This window comes from Paroedura picta, chromosome 4 (genome assembly GCF_049243985.1).
Source record: "Paroedura picta isolate Pp20150507F chromosome 4, Ppicta_v3.0, whole genome shotgun sequence".
Taxonomy (NCBI): Eukaryota; Metazoa; Chordata; class Lepidosauria; order Squamata; family Gekkonidae; genus Paroedura; species Paroedura picta.
The window spans coordinates 103,292,859-103,314,042 of record NC_135372.1 but is presented as its reverse complement, the minus strand read 5'-3'; the positions used below and the strand labels follow the sequence as shown (position 1 = coordinate 103,314,042).

The 21,184-nt window shown below is 44.4% G+C and overlaps 1 protein-coding gene across 2 annotated transcripts in view; it reads right to left on the bottom strand.

Moving 5' to 3' along the window:
* Positions 1-613: 613 nt before the first annotated feature.
* Positions 614-21,184, bottom strand: part of CR2 (complement C3d receptor 2) — a 75,126-nt gene continuing 54,555 nt past the window's right edge. For both annotated transcript variants that reach the window (XM_077334840.1, XM_077334841.1), the window contains 5 exons: positions 18,623-18,802; positions 13,907-13,936; positions 10,642-10,717; positions 9,652-9,752; positions 614-7,783 (listed from right to left, as the gene is read on the bottom strand). In XM_077334840.1, the coding sequence (XP_077190955.1) occupies positions 9,695-9,752; positions 10,642-10,717; positions 13,907-13,936; positions 18,623-18,802 (344 nt within the window). In that variant the 3' untranslated portion in view covers positions 614-7,783; positions 9,652-9,694. The remainder of the gene's footprint in view (positions 7,784-9,651; positions 9,753-10,641; positions 10,718-13,906; positions 13,937-18,622; positions 18,803-21,184) is intronic.

Below are 21,184 nucleotides of genomic sequence, written 5' to 3'. Positions count from 1 at the left end.
GAAGCCAACACCAGGTAGGCACCCTTGGTGTGGCAATGGGTGCTGGCCATTAGGCGGCCAACACTTTTTGATTGTAGCACCAGCTCCAGAAGTGCCTCAGCCTCGGCGCGCTGCCAGAAGGAGCCCTTCCGTGGCTTCGGCATCTTCGGAATGACGGTTAGGGAACGAACGTGCGTTGCTCCGATCGACCACCCCGTTTTTTAAATGTATCAAAGCTGCCCACCAATAAAATTATTCCTTGGAACATGAGTGGATTGATCCTCCGGTTTGACAGGGGTCGCCAATACTTCCTGGCTACCCGCCTCCCCGAACTTTCCCCATTCAGCGCTTCCGTATTGTGTTTGTCAATTTCAGTGGGGAGTTAGCATTTAGGGCTGTCAAAGTGCTTTTGGACCAGAGAATCCCCGTTTTTTTGCTGGCAAAGTACACAAACCGCACAAGACAAGGTTAAACAAAGAACACAAAACTTTATTCAACAACAGAGTAGGAAAAACAATTAAACACGCCTCCTGTTTCTGTAGATGTGGGTGGCTATGGCGTCCCGAACCTTGCACCCCTCAGCATATATCCTTTTTCTCCTTGCTTCAGGGATGTCCTGTGTATCCTGAAGGACTACAGGTTCAGGTTCGTCCTCAGGGAAGGGGATGTTATGTCCCTTGTCCTCGCATATGTTGTGCAAAATCACACATGCGATTATCAGCGGAGTCACATTGTCAATATGTACATGGAGTCGTGACATTAAACAACGGAACCGTGACTTCAAACGTCCAAAGGCACGCTCCACTACATTCCTTGCCCGGGAGTGACTGAGGTTGTAGTGGCTCTGCACGTCCGTCCTTGGCCGCTTGTAGGGAGTCATGAGCCAGCGTCGTAATGGGTAGGCTCCGTCCCCGAGGACCAACGCCGGCACACGCACGCCCTCAATGGTGGCGGTGGGGTTTCCTGGAACAAAGACCCCTTCGTCCATGGCTTTCCTGAGGTTGGATTCCCTGAAAACAAGGGCATCATGCCTCCTGCCACTCCACCCCACCTCGGCATCGATAAACCGGCCGGAGAAGTCCACTGTTCCTTGCAGGAGAACAGAGCAAAAGTCCTTCCTGTTCCCGTACTCTTTTATGCTTCCCCCGGGGGCACGGATAGGGATGTGGCTTCCATCGACGGCCGCAAAACAATGCGGGAATCCAAGCCTGGCAAACCCGTCCATACTCTGGAATAAGGGAAAGAAAAGAATATAAGCCATGGCATGTCAGCGTGGGGTGTATCGCGTCTTCGTTGCTGACCTGTCAAACAAGAAAAAAAATTTAAAGGGCAAAGGGGATGGAATGACACTCACCGCTCCAAGCCGGTCTCCGAGGCACACGACTTTGCTGAACAATTCCGCCTCCATGGCGAGGCAGAACTCCTTAAGGATATCGCCAACCGTAGTGACTCCGAGTCCGAATTGCTGGGCTACTGTCCGGAAGTACTGAGGGGTGGCCAAGTACCACAATGCGGCAGCCACCCTTTTTTCAACTGGAACGGGGCGCCGCATGCCAGTGACTTGCCTCTCCATGCGTCCACGTAGAGCCTCCACGAGTTCAAAAAATGTCCCCCTCGACATCCTGAAGTTGGCAATCCAGTGGTCATCATCCCAGCGAGTCCACACAAAATTCTCCCACCAGTCAGAGGATCGTTCGTCCACCCAGAACCGGGGGGGGAACCGGACCTCTGCCAGAGCTTGCCAGCGTTTCTTGGCCGCCATGGTTACCCTTACAGAACGTCTTCTGCTGCTGGTCAGCGTTCCGGCCACCCGTTCTCGGTACTCCGCGATAGCATACGTCCGACGCGACAAGGCGGTATTCATGCGCTGGACCACCGCGAGCATGTAAGCCAGCAATTGAAAAATAAGCCTCTCCATTGCAACGTTGACCTGTGCTGCGGGCAGTAGGCTACGCAAACAAAAGAGTGAGGCCGACCGCGTGTCTGCCCAGGTGCATATAAGCAGGTAACCTGTGGGCGTGTACTGTGGGCGGGGATTAACCAATCAAACATGTCAATGCATCTGGTTCCTAGAAAACAATAGAAAACACGTTCCAAGGGCGCCAATGATCGGACGATAACGCGTTGCTACGGGGTTTCCTGGGTTTTTTAAAAAAAAAGGGAACCCCGACAAGTTCGGCTTCAGGGTCGAGGTCAAAGGTGTGCCTGCAGTTTGATTGACGGGCACGGGAGGCCAGAAGCGCTAAAAAGGGACCTCCTTTGTAGCGATAAGACGGAGAACCGGAAGCCTGTGGGTTACGAAAGTGGCGAGAAGTGAAAGTGCCAAATTCCGCAAAAACCGCAGCTGTGCGTTACGGGCACGGCTAGTTACATTTCGCTACTTGAAGTAGCGCTTTCACAAACGGCAACCAAATAGCAACTTTGAGCTCTGTGCGAAATGGCCCTTATTATTAGCATATACAAGCATTAGGAACATTAGGAACTTGCAGAAAAAATCTGTCAATGTATGCCTGATCCTCTAATTTAACTGTCCTCAAATTAGGCCACACATGAATAATAGAATTTAAGAATATATTCTTATTTTAAATATGTTTACAATATTTTGAATATTTTTAAAATGTTGGTTTTAATGCTTGAAATGTGTTAATATTTACCATATTGGGGACCATGAATTGGGTCAAATGGCAGAATAGAAATACTTTAGATAAATAAATATGGTGAACTATTCACCTGCAAGTGTTCTTAAATGTAATCATCACAATCTGAAAGAATTATTTGACTGTAGCCATATAATATACTGTGCTATACTCCAATAATCACTTGTGATTGTGCAGGACAACTATTTGTGGTTGTTCCTATGTCCTTTTACTAATCTGCCATTACATATTTTTAATGGAAACAATTACATTTCCCAGGCAAATTTCAAAGTTGGATATCAATTATTCAATGATTAAATGAATTTACCAGGGTTTTAAAAAAAATTCAGGATGCAATATAGCTTTTTAAAGATTTACGTTTGATGTATGAATGTAGTTTGAGATTTTGTCTTAATCTTTACTGTACCATCCCGTACAAAACCTGCAAGACAGAGCAATTCTGCTGGGCCTACGCCTGAGGCCAATGAGGATCTGCATTGGACCAACTGCCGGTTTTCTCTTTTCTCCCCTTCCTCCCTTCAACCCCCTCATATTTCCTTGTTGTATTGCAATAATGTAATTACTGTGTATCCATCATGCTGACAGCTATTTTACATGTGATTTTTCAACTTTTAAACTAATTAACGGATTTTTTACTGTGATGAATGGTAACTTTGATTGTGATGTTCACAGTTCCGAGATGGTGAGTCTGAGATGGGCAAAAATATATATTAAACAAACAGATATGTATGTCAAGTCTTATTTTCTGGAATAAATAAAAAGTTCATAAGAAAACATAATGCAATTAAAATAATAATTACCCCAAAATATAATAAAAAATTAAGAATTCAGCAGGTAATTTAATTTTTTAAAAGTATAAACATGAACTCAACCTATTCCCAATTAAATTAAAAGGTTTTCTTGATATTTAAATGTGAGGTGTAGTTAAGACCCTATATTTAGTCACCACTGCCATATAATGCCACTGGCAAAATGACCGGAGAATTATCTGAAGATTTCAATAAATCCTTATTTATTTGGAGACAAACGGCTTTAAGATAACTTGTTCTCAGGCTGTTTATGGCTCTGTACGTTTCAACCAGCATGCTGAATTGTGCCAGGAAAAAAATACTGAGGTCTTAATACCGAGAAATATTATCAATGCAGCATGTCCTTGCTTATAATATTTGCATCATTTTTTAAAAAATGCACATCCCTAAAAATGTACTAGGGTTGTATTTTGTTCTAGAATTAACCCAAGATTGCCCAGCCCCCTTGAGAGCCCGTTTGGTGTAGTGGTTAGGAGTATGTACTTCTAATCTGGCGAGCCGGTTTTGATTCTGTGCTCTCCCACATGCAAACAGCTGGGTGACCTTGGGCTCGCCACAGCACTAGTAAAGCTGTTCTGAATGAGCAACAATAGCAAGGCTCTCTCAGCCTCACCTACCTCACTGGGTGTCTGTTGTGGGGAGAGGAAAGGGAAGGTGATTGTAAGACCCTTTGAGACTCCTTCGGGTAGAGAAAAGCGGAATATAAGAACTAACTCTTCTTCTCTTCTTGATTAGACCCATTCTTCATAAATAGTTGAAATAGTTACAGACTTTTGCCCTATCTGTTCTTGTCTCAAGAAGGGGAAATAGACTCTAAACACAGACTCTAAACACAGATAAAATGTTTCAGGCAGAAATATATTAGTTCCTCATAGATTCTTTATATTGTATGTTTTGTCCTTAGATTGATTCCTTGAAAAGTCAAGTAATGTTTTTGAAGTTAATTTTTTTTCAGTTCATAAAATGGGGCATTATGGGAAAATACAATGATGAGTCTGGGACTGAAACTGAATTTTTAATCTTCTAAATATAAGGGGTTTAAACATTCAAAATAGTGCCCAACAACATTAGATTGGTACTTTTGTGCAGTTAGGAAAACTACCAATATATCTCTGGGACAGTGATTTAAAAATACTTTTCTTGTGACTAGTTGATCCAACATTCAGTCCATAGGAGAATTATCTAAATGCAACATTTAACACTCTGGAAAATCCTTCCAGCTTTTTGACTAATTGAAAAAATAATCACTGAATGGTCAGCTTTCAGGATCTGTAGATTACAACATACCACTTACTTCCAATTCAAGTTGCCTGTGAATTAAACGCAAAACACAATGTCAATAACAAATTTAATGAGGGTTACCCTGGAGGAAAAAAATGAATTTAAAAAACCCAATACATTCCTATTTCATATAGAAATAAATAATACTAATATACATTTCTCTCAATCAAGAACATCTTTCTTGATGTTCAGGAACTGGTACCTAAAATAAACATGTACTAGTTTCTGAACAGCTTGTATTACTTGAAAAAGACAAAAATCACTTTCTGTTCAAGCTCATGTCCAAATTTCAAACTGGGGACCAGGGAGGAGTATTTGGGGTCCGGGGCAGATAGCCTATAAAATTCCCACCCCCAAATGTATGGGTTAATTTTTCATCCCTCCTTTCCTCCCTTTTGGAAATTCTTTGCCTCCTAGAGCATATTCAGTCCTCACTTGGTTGTGTGTATCTGTCTGTAGGGGAGTGGTATTCTTAATGGTCAGTTTTTTGGCACATGTGGAGAGACCATCAAGCACAGAGAAGACCCTGCTATTTTTTACTTGTTTATACCATCCTTTCTCCAAGGAGTTCTTTCCCTCCCCTATTTTATCCTCATAATAACCCTGTGATGGAGGTCAGACTGAGACCATTTTTGCACTAGTGATTTCATTCAGATTTGCCTTTTTAAATTGTTGCCTTTTTCATTTGTATCTGCACTAAAATCCACCTTCCCAGGCACACACCCAAAATGCCCTCTCAATTACCCCGCAGTTCATCTTTCACGGTGGAATACAGTTCGCAGCTGCCAAATGGGGAAATGGTTGTATTTGGGTTTTTTATTGTGGCCACCATTTTTAGTTGTTTTTGTACAACCTATTCCTTGTTGTCATCCTCCCTCCCTCTGGAAAAATCTATCTTTGTTAAAGGTGTGTTCATGTTACTGTGCTGTTTCAGCTGTAAAAGAATAGTAGTTAGCTGCAGTAGTATTGTGACATGATAAAAAATCACATACTTTGTGGAGGGAGGCGATCAAGGGCACAATATGGTGGAATTAGGTGTAAGTAGGAATCATTTTGTGAAACAAACATGTTTGGAAAAGAGAAAGGGAGTAAAGCATGATGGGAGGCTGCCTATGGCCCATTATGCACGGCCGCGGAAACAGCCATTTCAGGTCACAGGGAAAACGCGGAGGGGGAAGAAGCGAAGCAAACCGCTTATGCAGGGGATGGGACGCAACGGCGGCAAAACCCAGAGTAGCCGCTTCTGGTTGCGCCCCGGTCACCAGGAAGCTGCGCTTTCTTCCGCGTTTCGCTAACGCAGCTTTTTCGGCGGCATGTACCGAATCTGCGGCCAGTTGCAGCTGCACTGTGCATTATCGGTGATTTTAGTCGCCACCATTCCACCCCAAATGTGCGCTATTCCCCCCATGCATAATGGGCCTATGACTAAGATGCAGAAAGCATATAGGGCAAATTTCAGCCTAAGTAATGAGAGGAGGAAAGACAGCTTGATGTAGTTGTTAAGAGTGGCGGCTTCTAATATGGCAAGCCAAGTTTGATTCCCTGCTCCTCCATATGCAGCCAGCTGGGTGAGTTTGGGCTTGTCACAGCCTGATAGCGCTGTTCTGAGCAGTCCTGTCAGATCTCTTTCAGCCCTACCTACCTCACAGAGAGGAAGAGAAGGCAATTGTAAGCTGCTTTGAGACTCCTTTTGGTAGAGAAAAGCAGTATATAAAAACCAACTTCTTGAAATGCAGAAAGCTGAGAGTCAACTCACAGCATCCCAAGGAAATCAAAAGTGGGGCTAAAACAGTGGTTCTCAACCTGAGGGTTGGAACCACTTTGGGAGTTGAATGACCCTTTCACAGGGGTCACAGCAGGGCAAGCAGCTTGGCTGGGAGGGCGCCATCCACAAAAAGAACATTGCAGGGTAGATTGAGGTAGAGTGTTGGTCTGCCTGGAGCAGCAGAAAAGAGGGAGATCAGCATGGTGGGACAAGAGGAAGAACTTAACTGAGAACCCCCTCCAAAAAAACAATTTATATACAATCATGAACAATGGATCTTCATGCCATTGGTCAGTTTCAGTTTAATTTCTGTGAAAGAACAATTGCCTAATTTTATGGCTGGGGTTCACCACAACATGAGGAACTGTATTAAAGGGTCACAGCATTAGGAAGGTTGAGAACCACTGGGCTAAAACAAGATGTCTCCTAATGTGAAAATGGTCTGAGAGAGTGATTGGTTCAAAGTTACAACTTCATGGCTGTATCTCCTCAAATGTGGTCAAATGCTCTAATGACTACATCACACTGTCTTTTGTGTGTGTTAACAGACCAGGCCTCCAAAAATGGCTCTTAAAAAAGGGCCAGAAGTTTGGAGACATCTTTGTTTCTATTTTGCTCAGAGGCATGAGTTTTTGGTGCAGGCCAAAGCCCTTTTGAACCTTAACCCATAGCCTGTGGCCCTAGCTGAATCAGCTCCATGGACCCAGGAGCAGCCCAGGAGCTGTGTTATATGTACTTCTTTTCCTTTCTTTGTTTAAAGTCTACTTTTCTACTTTTTGTAAGAAACTTCAGGTTGTGCAATTTCCAACCTTCTGGGTTTTCCCTGGTTCTGCTCTGCAGTTCTAGATCTTTTCTTAAAGATAGTACTCGGTTTGGGAAGAGTGTGAACTTCCCTACCCACATCTGGCACCATTTTCTCTCCATTTCCCCTCATTTCTGCCCTTCTCCCAATTTGTTGCTTTTTTGCTGAAGTTTACCAGTAGCATATAAATTGCTGTAGTGTTCTACAACAATCCACTACCAATTAAAACAAATAAAGTTGCAAAAAGCCCTTTGAAGATTAGGTGAAATTATAAGCATGGGAGGAAATTTCCAGGTGGAAGCTGTATTTTTGTTTGGCGTCTGATAGCTACTATTCTTCTTTGAAGAGAAGCTGTCTTGTCCAACTCAGAGCAGCTTCTATGAAACTAGAATTCAGTGACTGGAGGCTTCCAGAACTGGTACTGCATTTTGTTAGAGAAGCCAAGATATTCCTGATGTGTTCTGTGGCTGTTAGGAACCCAAAGGTTGAGCTGCAAAAATAATTTTTTTTCAATGTTACAAATATTTATTAAATAAAGTGCACTAATTAATCATGTTAAAAACATGGACATCATAATAAAAAAACACACATTTCTAACTGCACATTAAATATACTACCAAATGCATTTCGACTCTGAGGGGTCTTTCTCAGTGGTCAAATTATTGTGAGGAATACACTTATGTATAAAATCAAAAGGCTTGATGTGTGACAAAGAAAAACCTGTTAGGGGCTGCTCCAGCTAGTCTTTCTAAGGCAGTGGTCCCCAACCTGCGGGCCGCGAAGGCCATGGTGCCGGGCCGCGGCTCCCTCTCCCCGCCCCCCCCGCAGTAAAAAACTTCCCAGGCCGCAATCTTGCAGCTCGGGAAGCTTCTTACTGCGGGAGGGCGGGGAGAGGGGATCAGGGCTGGGCCGTGCATCGTGCATGCGTGGCCGAAATTGGCCGCGCATGGCGCATTCGCAGCCCGTGGGCACGGCCCGCTGCATGGGCGTGGTCCGCGTGGGCACGGCCCGCTGCGTGGGCGTGGTCCGCGCAGGTGCGGCCCGATGCCCTGCCGGTCCCCAGCCTCAGAAAGGTTGGGGACCACTGTTCTAAGGTATCTGATTGGGAGCCCACCTTCTAAAATATGCACTTTCTGAGGCCACAAATCTCAGGTTTTGGCCAGCTCTAAATCAAGATATTATTCTTCTATATTGAAGTTTCCAGTTGAAAACAATTTAAGTATGTATTCATGTAATTTGTTAAGTATATTCTTGTTATAGTGTTATTGCTTATTTTTGAACAAACATTAATTATACTTTTGTATATTTTTGTATATCCCTTGATAAAGCTATGCAGTGAAACGCATTGGGATTGATTAAGAATTCTACCTATTAAAGAATTAACTGAAGATTAAAAACTCCCTGGAAGTCTGTTTATTACATTAGAATAATTTGATGTACCATATTGGGGTCCCAATGCCTTATTGCTTGTTTCCTGATACAGGCTGAGCAACTTTGGTTTGTTGCTTTTATGACTGATGTGAACCATTCATTTTATTATTACCTATTAGAAATTAAGCCCGCTGTATGCAAAATACAGCGGGCGCTAGCTGCCTTCCTGGCAGAGCCCCGGCCGACCCAGCTGCCCCTGCCCTCAGCCACTCCCTGGGATCCTGCTGCTGGCACAGGGAAAGGAGCAAGGTCCCTGCCCCTTTCACCGTGTCAAAGCCCTGTACCCCAGCCCCTCCCTCAGGGCCAGGAAAGAAGCAGGCCTGGCATGGCTCCCCTCCACCCCCCTCTGACCCAAAGCTGCCTGTTTTCCACCCCTGAAATCTCCCTCCTACCCCTGAAGGCTTCCCCCATCCTGTTCCCACGTGAGCTCCCAGCTTTGGGGCCGGGAAAGAAGCAGGGCTGGCGCATCTCTGATGCACCAGCCCTGCTTCTTTCCCACCCCCGAAGGCTTCCCCCCACGCTGCACCCACCTGATCTCCCGACTTCAGGGCCGGGAAAAAAGCAGGGGTGGCACTGCTCCTCTCCCGATAGCGTGGGCTCACCTGGTCGGCTGTGTCCAGGACGGGCCAAGGGGCCAATTAGGAGCCGCACTCTGCGTGGCTCCTGATTGGACCCTTGGCCCCTGACTGACATTCAAGGGGGCCAATCGGGAGCCCCTTCGCAGCTCCCGATTGGCCCTCCGAGTTTTTATCACAGACTCGGCCCGGTCCTTTCTCCTCCCACATAAGCCTTACTGAATTATTTCTACTGCTCCCGCGGAGTGGTTACAGATAGTTGTAAATTCTACATATTATTTTATAGTATTTATAGACACTTTATACCGAACGTACAGAAAGCTGAACAAAAGTATATGAAACAAATTCTTACCTATTACTGTGAAAATATTTTTACTGTCGTAGATTAGAGGCCATTATATTCTACCATTTGAACTGTCAGCTATTACTTTGCTATTTGCAGGGGCGTATTGGCTGAATGGATGGGGAGAAAAAAACAATGGTAACAATCAGTCAATCAGAGAAAAGGGCTTAGGATTCAAATAATTGTATATTATCAATTAATAATATTTTGGCATCCCAGCAGAATGAAAACTAGCCTCCAAAGAAAGCTGTTGAAGGAGAGAATAGGCAAACTAGGTACCACTCCTCTCCTCTGATCTTCCTTATTAAGAGAGAAGTGTACAATGGGTCCTTCTTCCCTCTCCTGCTTTAATAAGGATTTCAGTAAGCTTGCACAGGTTTATCTTCTGGGTGGGGAAGCTGGGCTATTAAAAATGCAGCCAGTCCTAGAAGAGGCAGAACTCTTGCCCTAGGAACCCCATCTCATACTATCCTGCTGGGTACATGTGCAAAAGAAAAAAAAAAAGATGACAGCATTTCACCATCTCTGCAGTGATGAAAGCAATCCTAAAATGCAGTCTTTCATCGGTTCATATGGAAGGGAAAGGCTGACTCAACATTGAAATACTGGAGAAAAAAACAGAGAAAAGCAACCCATCAGGAAGCAGACTTGGGAAAACTTGGCAAGAGGCCATAGAGAAAATACAGAAGAAATGCTTGATGCAGAAACAAGTTAAATGACTTTAGCATCCAAAGCGAGATTGGGGCTGTGGTACAGTCTAGGTACTCCATGTGCATTGTATAGAAATTAAGACAATTTCTGTTAAACTTTCAAGCTGCTCTGAATGTTAAACAATTCATAGGTTTCATTTTATGGGTTTTACTGGGGGTTTTATGCTTATTGTTAGCGGTCACGAGCTTCTGTAGTAGTGGCGGGATAGAAATATAATAAATAATAATAATTTTGAACTTATTATTCCACTGCAGAAATAATGTAGACAAATGAAGGAAAGTGCCGTACGCTTTGTTCCGGTTTGAGGCAGCCATCCAGATAATACCAGAAATAGCCAAAAACAGCAGGAAACCAACCAAAGATCCTGTCGGAAAGCAAAGGACAGTTTAGGATTTCAACAAAGGATTAATATTCTGAACTCCCCTACCAGGTAGTAAGGTCCACTCTCTTTGGAATTCTTCCTGCTAATTAAACTCTGGTTTATTATTGAGTTAAAATTAGCTTAATTGACATCAGAACAAAGTCAGAGTTATTTATTTATTTATCATTTGATTAATAAGACCGCCCCCTCTTAGCCCAGCTATCTTGGGGTAGTATACATCACATCACATAAAACAACATAAAACTTTTAAAATCGACACAACATATGCATCCTTTCAGGCTTTCCCCACATTGTCCTCCCATGCTGATTGCCAGGATCTAGATGACACTGGGGAGAGTGTGAAGGTCTTAGATGTTACTAGAAGCCCAGCCTCCACCAAATGCCTGGTGGAAGGAGCTGTGTTTTGTAGGCCTTGTGGAACTGGATAAGTTCTGACAGGACCCATGTCTCCTCCAGTAGCTCATTCCACCAAGCAGGAGCCAGGACCAAAAGGGTCCTTGCCCTCATCAAAGCCAGATGCACCTCTCATGTGCCAGGAACAACCAGTCTGTTGGAACTGCCTGAGCACAATGTTATTTGGAGTAGTGTTCCCCAACCACCGGGCTGCGGCCCGGTGCTGGGCCGTGAAGGCCCTGGTACCGGGCCGCGGCTCCCTCTCCCTGCTCCCCCCCGCAGTAAAAAACTTCCCAGGCCGCAAGCTTGCAGCCCGGCAAGCTTCTTACTGTGGGAGGGGGGGAGAGGGAAGCAGGGCCGCGCACACGCATTGCGCATGTGTGGCTGAAATTGCGCATGTGTGGCACTTTTGCGCATGTGTGATTTTGGCCATCGCCCTCCCTGCTGCTGCCGGTCCCCAGCCTCAAAAAGGTTGGGGACCACTGATTTGGAGGACATATTTAGAGAGATGGTCCCTCAGGTATACCAGGCCCAGATTGCGTATGGCCTTAAAGGTCAACACCTTGAACTCAATCTGGTACTCTACTGGGAGCCAATGCGGCTGCTTCAGTATATAGTGTATGTGAGCCCTCCATGGTATTTTAGTGAGGACTCTGGCAGCTGCACTTTGGACCAGCTGTAGTTTCCAGAGTAGGGACAAGGGAAGTCCTGTGTAGAGCGATTTATAAAAGTCCAGTCAGGAGGTTACCATTGCATCAATGACTGTGACTAAGTGATCTTGAGCCAAGTAGAGTGCTAGTAGCCTAGCTTGGTGTAGATAGAAAAATGCCTGCTGAACTAATTTAGTAACTTGTGCCTCTATATATAGGGAAGCATTAAGTATCACCCCCATATCCCCGGCAAACTCTGTGTCATGAACTCCAATTCATGCCATCTAGGTTTCATTTTCAGCGCCCTTTCAGATTTCACCGGCTGGTTCTGGCCAAGGCCATAAAGCAATAAACCTGTTGCCGAGTTCCCAGCCTCCCTTCCTTTCCCAGCGGGAGAGGCTCCATGTGAATGTATCAATCTTTCATCGTTCCGCAGGGCCTGCAAAACGGAGCTCTTCCGCCAGGTTTATGGTTGAGGCCAAGGCTGACAACATAGACCTATGCCCCCCCCCGGGGATTTGAGACTAGGACCGAAGTAAACCATCAGGATCCCCTCTCCACCCGCCAGTAGTGGGAGGGGGGAGGTTGATTTGCCAATCTTGCCATGTTAGTAATGTTTGAAATTGTAATTATTGTTTTAATGGAGTTTCAATGGGGATTTTAAGATGTTGTAACCCGCCACGAGCCGCAAGGGAGTGGCGGGGAATAAATATAATAATAATAATAATAATAATAATAATAATAATAATAATAATAATAATAATAATAATAATAATAATCTTACTGTAAGTGTCCTTGCAGAGACAAATCTAAGTCTCAACAAAGTGCCAACTGCTTGATAAGATTCCGGGCCATCTGGTCGCTTGGGAATCTACCTACCTCTGCTGTTCTCTTGCTCTCCCACTGAAATGCCTATGTGCCCCCTCCCTTATTTAGTGGGCACTATAACTGCCTTGCTTGTTCTTTTGTACTTTGTTATTATCAAGATCTTTGCTTAGGAAGATCTTGGCTTGCTTTAGCGTTCTGTGGATTCTGTCTAATAAAGCTCCTCTTGGATTTACAACTGCCTGTTGGATCTTGGATGTGTCACTATCACGGACTCTGCAGGCTGGGCTCAGCCTGATTCCTGACACTGTGCAGCAGTAAGTTGCGCATCATCCAGCTGGGTAGACATGTTTCCTCTATTCGTCCCTTCCTACCCAGTTACTGGGTTCAGTTTCGGGTGACGCTGCTTTAACCAGTCAGCCACAGCCTCCAGACATCTGGCCAGTTGTTCTGGGGGGGAGTTTGGTTGGTCGTCCATCAGGAGGTAGAACTGGGTGTCATCAGCACATTGATGACACCCAAGCCCAAACATTTGGACCAGCTAGACAAGAGGGCACATAATGATATTGAATAGCATCAGAGAAAGCATGCACATTGTTAGGTATCATTGGGTTAATCTTAATAAAAGCTCCTGCACAGAATGTGTTCTTGGTCTTTTGGTTTATATGGCTAGTTGGTGTTACATTAATTGGAGTGAATTGGTGGTAGATGGCTAAGGACCTCTTTCTGAAACATACTTATCTATGCATGTAGCACTTTATTTATTTGTTTGTTTGTTTATTTATTTATATGCTGCCCTCCCCGAAGGCTCAGGGTGGTTTACATGAAACAAGAAAATGATACAGGTAACAACAAAGTGATAATAACAATAACATTAACACAATAACAACAACAATAACATTAAAGAATGATGGAAACTGTAAGGAGCCTCAGCTCAACTTGAACTGGAACCCAGTGCGTTGGGCAGATTCGTAGCAATCGTAGTAGTAGGGGGGGCTTTGGGGGCCAATTGGAAGCGATGGTTTAGGTCAACCTCAACCAAATCCCTGGTGGAGGAGCTCCCTTTTGCAGGCCCAGCGGAACTGCCTTAGTTCTGTCAGGGCCCTGATCTCCTCTGGGAGCTCTTTCCACCAGGTGGGGGCCAGACTGGTGAAAGCTCTGGCCCTGGTTGAGGTCAAGCGGGCTTCCTTGGGGCCAGGCACCACCAGGAGATTGGAGGTGGTAGAGCACAAGGCTCTTTGAGGGGGTGTGTCATCTTATATTCTACATGATGATTCTGATACATTTTCTAGAAATTACTTACCAAAGCTTATTGAAGCCAAGAGATAGAAACCTAAAGTGGAAAATAAAATGAATGAGGTTTTTTGGTAGGAGAGGAAATCAAAGGTACATATTTGATTAAAGGTTTACAGTATTTTGAGAAATTTATTTATTATTCTTTAGATTTCCATCTCGCCACTTTCCAAGGTGGGACTCATGGTGGCTTACATATAAACAGTAAAAACCCCAATATAACCAATCAACCCCTTAAAAGTTTTTCAGAAAAACTTCAAAACTTGCTCTTTGAAACTTTAAAATATTTATTTATACCAGGGAAACCCACATATGCATTATGATAGCTCTCATATCAATAAACTAATTAGTTCCTTCTCAATGTTCCATTAAGCTATGATGTTGTATTTGCTAAATCAATGGTAATAAGTTTATTTGATACAGATTATTCAGCTGTATAATATATGTAATCTCCCACCCTGCACCTTGCTGTCCAAGTGCTTTGTAGATACCAGCAGGGGATAGGGGGTATACATTCAGGGAGCAGAAAGGAGTACCAAAAATTAACTCAACGTCCTGATGTCACCCAAAAGCTACACAGACACATCAGCAACATCGGTGGGGCGATACTCTGGCTGTTGAACAAAAACTCTATGATAGAATTGACTTCGTACCATAGAGTTTTGCCACAAAGCTATAGCATCACATCCAAACATCACTGACATGCCTGTGTCGCTTCTGGATGATGTCAGTATGTCGTGTTTACTTCCTGTTTCTTCCCTCTCCATGCCTGGTAAGTTCCCTCAGCTTCTGAAAGCCCTAAAATGGGGGGAGGGGCTCCAAACTGGGGGGATCCCCAGGCCTTAACTGAGATTGCCAATCTTACCAGCAACTTGGGAGGCCTTCTTTTGCCTTAAAAATGCGTATAAACCCCCAAGCCCTCTACACCAATCTGCCATGCAAGCCAGCTTCCTCTTAAATCGGTGGTCCCCAACCACCAAGTTGCGGCCCGGTGCTGGACCGCGAAGGCCCTGGCACCGGGCCACACTCCCTCTCCCCGCCCCCCCCCCAGTAAGAAACGTCCCAGGCCGCAAGCAAATTGGCCGCAAAAGCGGCCCGGCAAGCTTCTTTTTGTGGGGGGGGGAGAGGGAAGCAGGGCCACGCATGCGCATTTGTGGGAGTGCCGTGCATGCGAGTTTGCGGTTGTGCATGGCACAAACGTGCGTGCATGGCTGCGCATGTGTGGTATGAGCGGCCAGGCAATCGCCCTCCCCACCACTGCCGGTCCTCAGCCTTAAAAAGGTTGCGGACCACTGTCTTAAATAGTATGTCTTGCACATGCCCTACAAAAACATGCCCAGCTACAGTTAAAAACAATTTATGTAAATGTTTTACTGTCTACACAGAACCTTTAAGAGGATCTCGGAGGGCAGTTGATTCAACAGGACTTGAATACATAAGGCTCTGACTCAAGTTCTGCACAACTTGACTATAGACATAAAGTTGTCTTGCTTTCTCATCTACAGTGAAAATCAATTCAGTTTCATACCTGAAATAACTATATATTAAGGCTAGTGCCTCACTGGTGCTATTCAGCCAATAAAAATTCCTACAGCCGAGAGAATGGTAACCAGCAACCAGTTGATACATTTTCTGCTTTTTCTCTTTGATGCTCTGAGATGATCTAGAAGATGAGTGGCAGAGGTTCTGTCAGGCCTGGTTTAAGGATTTGTGCGGCCCATAGCATAAAAGCCAGAGGGGGCCCTTGTTAGTAGTTGTTGGGTTTTCCTCCACTCCTAATCATGTTCCAGTTAACTCTTTACTATCCATTTTACTACACTTTCTTCTGCTGATTCAGAGGGAAATGATGGACAAAAGGACACTTTAAGGAAATTCTTCAACACAATCATCATCCAAACAAATGCCTTGAGCATTTATTCTGCCCCCAATCCTCAGCACTAGAACATACCACTTTTGTTCAGTCCCTAGATACAGTGTAGCCATTAGTACTTATCGCTGGGATAGAGAGCAGAATGTGCGTGTACATTGCGCTGTCTCCAAGCAGGCAGGGGCTAGGAAGGAACGTGAAGGGTGTGCATCACAGGAAGGAAGGCTGTTGTCTTCAGAATCTCCTGCGCACAGCTGTGAGGCTGAGAATCCGGGCCTCCCCAGCTCTCACATCCTATCAGGAGCTGAAGGTAGTCAAGCAGGGCAGGCTGTCTTTTTATATTGTCCCCATCAGACACTGTAGAAAACTCATAGAGGGCTGCAGTTCTGTGGCTTCCTAATCTTCCTCCTCTTGGCAATAGGAGGGAAATGGCCCTTTTGGTGGGGGGAGGCTCCATGTGGGGACCCTAAAAGCGTAAGGCCCTGTAGTATGTGCTACACATGTTAGGTGGATAAACTGGCTATGGGTTCTGTGGGCTATTGTCCTTTATAAGAGAGGAGCAAATTTACTTGCTTTATTTACTTCATATAAAGCCATAATTCATGCCTGGTTGTTTGACAAGAAGAGGTGGTTTTTATGCCCTACTTTTCACTTCTAGAAGGAGTCTCAAAACTCACCTTTCTCCCCAGTGGAGACTCAAAATAGCTTACATCATTCTTATATCCTCCATTTTATCTTCACAACAACCCTCTTAGGCTAAAAATATGTATGATTGCGCCAAGGATGCTCAGTAAATTCTATGACAGAATGGGGATTCAAACGAAAGTCTCCTAGATCTTAGTTTGAAACTCTAATCACTACACCTTCCTCCAGCTGAACCCCCTTAAAGAGTAGGTTACACCTTTGATTTTGGATTTAGTTGTTTTAATCCTCCCCCCATTTTAGAGCCAAGTGACAGAGGATCTGAAACTTGGGGGGTCTCATAAAGGCATTTGGGCTCAGCCATGACATGGCATAGTCTCAGGAAAGAAAACAAAAGGTGTGCTGAAATTAAAAACTGAATATAATCCTTATCCTCCTGCTCCATGGCATAGTCACGGCATAGCCAAAAAAAACCTTTCAGTGCTAAGACTATCCCCCAATATCCTGACACACCCTAGAGGTATCTGCCTAATTCAAGAGATATTCCAAGAGATACTTTATCAAGGCACTGTGAACCATATCCAGCTATGGACAGGCAATCCTTAAGTATCCCTCATCCAGTCTATCAATTGACAAATGCAGCCTAACATCCAATCCATAGAAGATGAGCCACCAAGAGAACATATAAAGCCATCATTCATGCCTGGTTGTTTGACAAGAAGAAGAGGTGGTTTTAATGCCCTACTTTTCACTTCTAGAAGGAGTCTCAAAACAGTTTACAATCACCGTCCCTTCCTCTCCCCACAACAGACACCCTGTAGTAGGTGGGGCTGAGAGATCTGATAGGACTACTCTGTAAGCACAGCATTATCAAGTTTGTGACTAGGCCAATATCACCCAGTTGGTTGCAAGTGGAGGTGCAGGGAATCAAAACCAGCTTGCCAGTTTAGAAGCTGCCACTCTTAACCACTACATAAACCTGACAATATACTAAAATTGTCCAACAATCACCTCACCTTGGAATGTCAGGTGTTTCCCTACTAAAATGGGTTCCAAAGTCTGTGGAAAGTGTACCAGGTTCTTCCATTACCTGAGTATTCTGCAGGCTCCCCTTTTCCTCTTCAATACTCTAACTTCTGCTTAGACTTCTGCTATATCTACCCCTGGACCTCTCTAGACCTTAATTCCTGGATTTAAGGTTGTATATCCCTTCCCTACAAATTTGCAGTTTCCTCCCATCTCACTTTTATAAAGTGTACCTGCTTGTTCATGCACACATGCATGTGTGATTGCTTAGGGAATCAATTGTCTAGTGCTTAGTGCTTCACATTTTTCTTCTTTTTATTTTATTTTGTGTACAATAAAAGTATGTGTTTGTGTTTAAAAATACTTTTTCTCTTCTTCATTTTAATTGAAATCTACCCCTCTTGAAATCTACCCTGGTATATGTGTATGTGTGTTTGTGTATGCATGTGAAGCCCCATGAGCAGGTTTCTGCAATGGACTCATGGATCCCTGGAATAATCTTGCTAGACCCCAGGCAATCCTAGATACTGATATAAGAATTGTGCCATGAACAGGGCAGCAGTGCAGTGCAAAAAGCAATCAAGATTCAGGCTTATATCTATACTACAACTATGTCTGTAGACTTTCTTGTTTCTGTTCAGACATGCTGTAACCCCCTAGTGCAGTGGTCCCTAACCTTTTTATCATTGGGGACCAGTCAACACTTGACAATTTTACTGAGGCCCGGGGGGGGGTAGTCTTTTGCTGAGGGACGTCACCACCACCGCCTGAGCCCCTGTTCCACTTGCTTTCCTGCGGGCAACCCTGCCAGCAGCAGCTGCGCAGTGCCACGCCGAGGTGGAGCCCCAGCCATGGTGGCTGCTGGAGAGCACCAAAGGTGAGCAGAGTGGCAGGGCAACCGCTGAGGCAGCAGCTGGGGAGGAGGACGAGGAGGAGCCGGGCCCGGTACCGACTGATCTACGAACCGGCACTGGTCCCCAGACCGGGGGTTGGGGACCACTGCCCTAGTGAATATAACACTTGAACCATAGGCTAGTTAGCCACATTCTAAGTGGGAAAGTAAAATGCAGAGGGGATGAAATCCACCTGCTCTTTCTTGTACTCTCAAAAACATCCTGTCATCGGTATGAATCCATTCATTAAATGGAAATTCTTCATCATCTCCAGAAAGTCCGCTTTGCCATTGCTCACCTGGTTTACAGACTGGCACAGGAAGATCCCATGTGAAATCATGTTGACACTGTATATATGGGCTACCTTCCAAGACATATCCATCTTCACACCAAACAGTCACATTATCTCCAGGCTGAAACAAGTTTTCTGCTTTTGCCCTTTTGCTCCCAGGAATCTGTGGGAGGGTGCAGCCAATTGCTGAAAATCAAAATAAATGAGTTACCTATATAAGGGTCATGATGAAAATTAAGAATATAAGTAAAACCTGCTGGATCAGACTACTGATCTATCTAGTCTAGTGTCCTGTCTCACACAGTAGCCAACCAGTTGCTTTTGAGGCCAAAATAAAGTAGATATAAAGAATGAGGCATTCATCTGATGCTGCCCTGCTTGCACAGATGTTGAGAAGCTTTCTGCCTCAGTACATGGAGATTCCCTTTAGTTATTATAACTAGTATTCACTGAAGGACCTCTCCTCGTGAATCTGTCTAACACCTTTTTTTTGAGGCTATCACTATGTCCAGTGGCAGTACATTTCACGGTTTAATTATTCATATCTACATATCTAGACCCCCTTCAAGGATCGCTGCCTTGTTGTGGCAAGGGGGCTTGCGTAGTTCAGTGAAGCTATGAGCTATGCCGTGCAGGGCCACCCAAGACGGACAGGTCATAGCTGAGAGCTCTGACAAAAGGTGATCCACTGGAGAAGGCAATGGCAAACCACTCCAGTATCTTTGCCATGAAAACTCTATGGACAGTTCCAATAGGCATAACGATATGACGCTGGAAGATGAGCCCCTCAGGTCGGAAGGTGTCCAATATGCTACTGGGGATGAGCAGACGGCTAGTACGAGTAGCGCCAGAATGAATGAAGCGGCTGGGCCAAAGCCGAAAGGACGCTCAGTTGTGGAAGTAACTGGTGGCGAAAAGACAGTCCGATGCTGTAAAGATTTTTATTCCATAGGAACCTGGAACGTCAGATCCATGAATCAAGGCAAGCTGGACGTGGTTAAACAAGAAATGAGAAGACTGAACATTGACATTTTAGGAATCAGTGAACTAAAATGGACAGGAATGGGTGAATTTAATTCAGATGACCATCAGGTATACTACTGTGGACAAGAATCTCGCAGAAGAAATGGAGTAGCATTCATAATCAATAAGAGAGTAGGAAAAGCAGTCTTGGGATACAATCCCCAAAATGACAGAATGATCTCAGTTCGAATCCAAGGCAAACCATTCAACATCACAGTGATCCAGGTCTACGCCCCAACCACTGCTGCTGAAGAGGATGAAGTTGATCAGTTCTATGAAGCCCTACAACACCTTCTAGAAACAACGCCCAAAAATGATGTGCTTATCATCATGGGGGATTGGAATGCTAAAGTAGGAAGCCAAAAGATAACTGGGATAACAGGCAAGTTTGGCCTTGGAGTACAAAATGAAGCAGGGCACAGGCTGGTAGAATTTTGTCAAGAGAATACAATGGTCATAGCAAACACTCTTTTCCAGCAACCCAAGAGACGACTCTACACATGGACATCACCAGACGGTCAACACAGAAATCAGATTGACTATGTGCTCTGCAGCCAAAGATGGAAAAGTTCTATCCAGTCAATAAAAACAAGACCAGGAGCTGATTGTGGTTCAGATCATGAGCTTCTTGTTGCAAAATTTAGGCTTAAATTGAAGAAAGTAGGGAAAAGCACTAGGCCACTCAGGTATGAACTAAATCATATCCCTGACGAATACACAGTGGAGGTGACAAATAGATTTAAGGAATTAGATCTGATAGACAGAGTGCCTGAAGAACTATGGACGGAGGTTCGCAACATTGTACAAGAGATAGCAACTAAAACCATCCCAAAGAAAAAGAAATGCAAGAAATCAAAATGGCTGTCTGAGGAAGCTTTACAAATAGCTAAGGAGAGAAGGGAAGTGAAAGGCAAGGGAGAAAGAGAAAGATACACCCAATTGAATGCAGAATTCCAGAGAAAAGCTAGAAGAGATAAGAATGCCTTCTTAAATGAACAGTGCAAACAAATAGAAGAAAACAATAGAATGGGGAGGACCAGAGATCTTTTCAAGAAAATTGGAGATATGAAGAGAACGTTTCATGCAAAGATGGGTATGATAAGGGACCAAAATGGTAGGGACCTCACAGAAGCAGAAGAGATCAAACAAAGGTGGCAAAATTATACAGAAGAACTATACAAGAGCGAGCTTAACATCCCTGATGACCACAATGGGGTAGTTACTGACCTGGAGCCAGACATCCTGGAATGTGAAGTCAAATGGGCCTTAGGAAGTCTGAGCAACAATAAAGCTAGTGGTAGTGACAGCATTCCAGTTGAACTATTCAAAATCTTAAAGGGCGATGCAGTAAAAGTGCTACACTCAATATGCCAGCAAATTTGGAAAACTCAACAATGGCCACAGGATTGGAAAAGGTCAGTTTACATTCCAATCCCAAAGAAGGGCAATGCCAAAGAATGTTCAAACTACCGCACCATCGCACTAATTTCTCATGCTAGCAAAGTTATGCTCAAAATCCTACAAGCTAGGCTCCAGCAATATGTG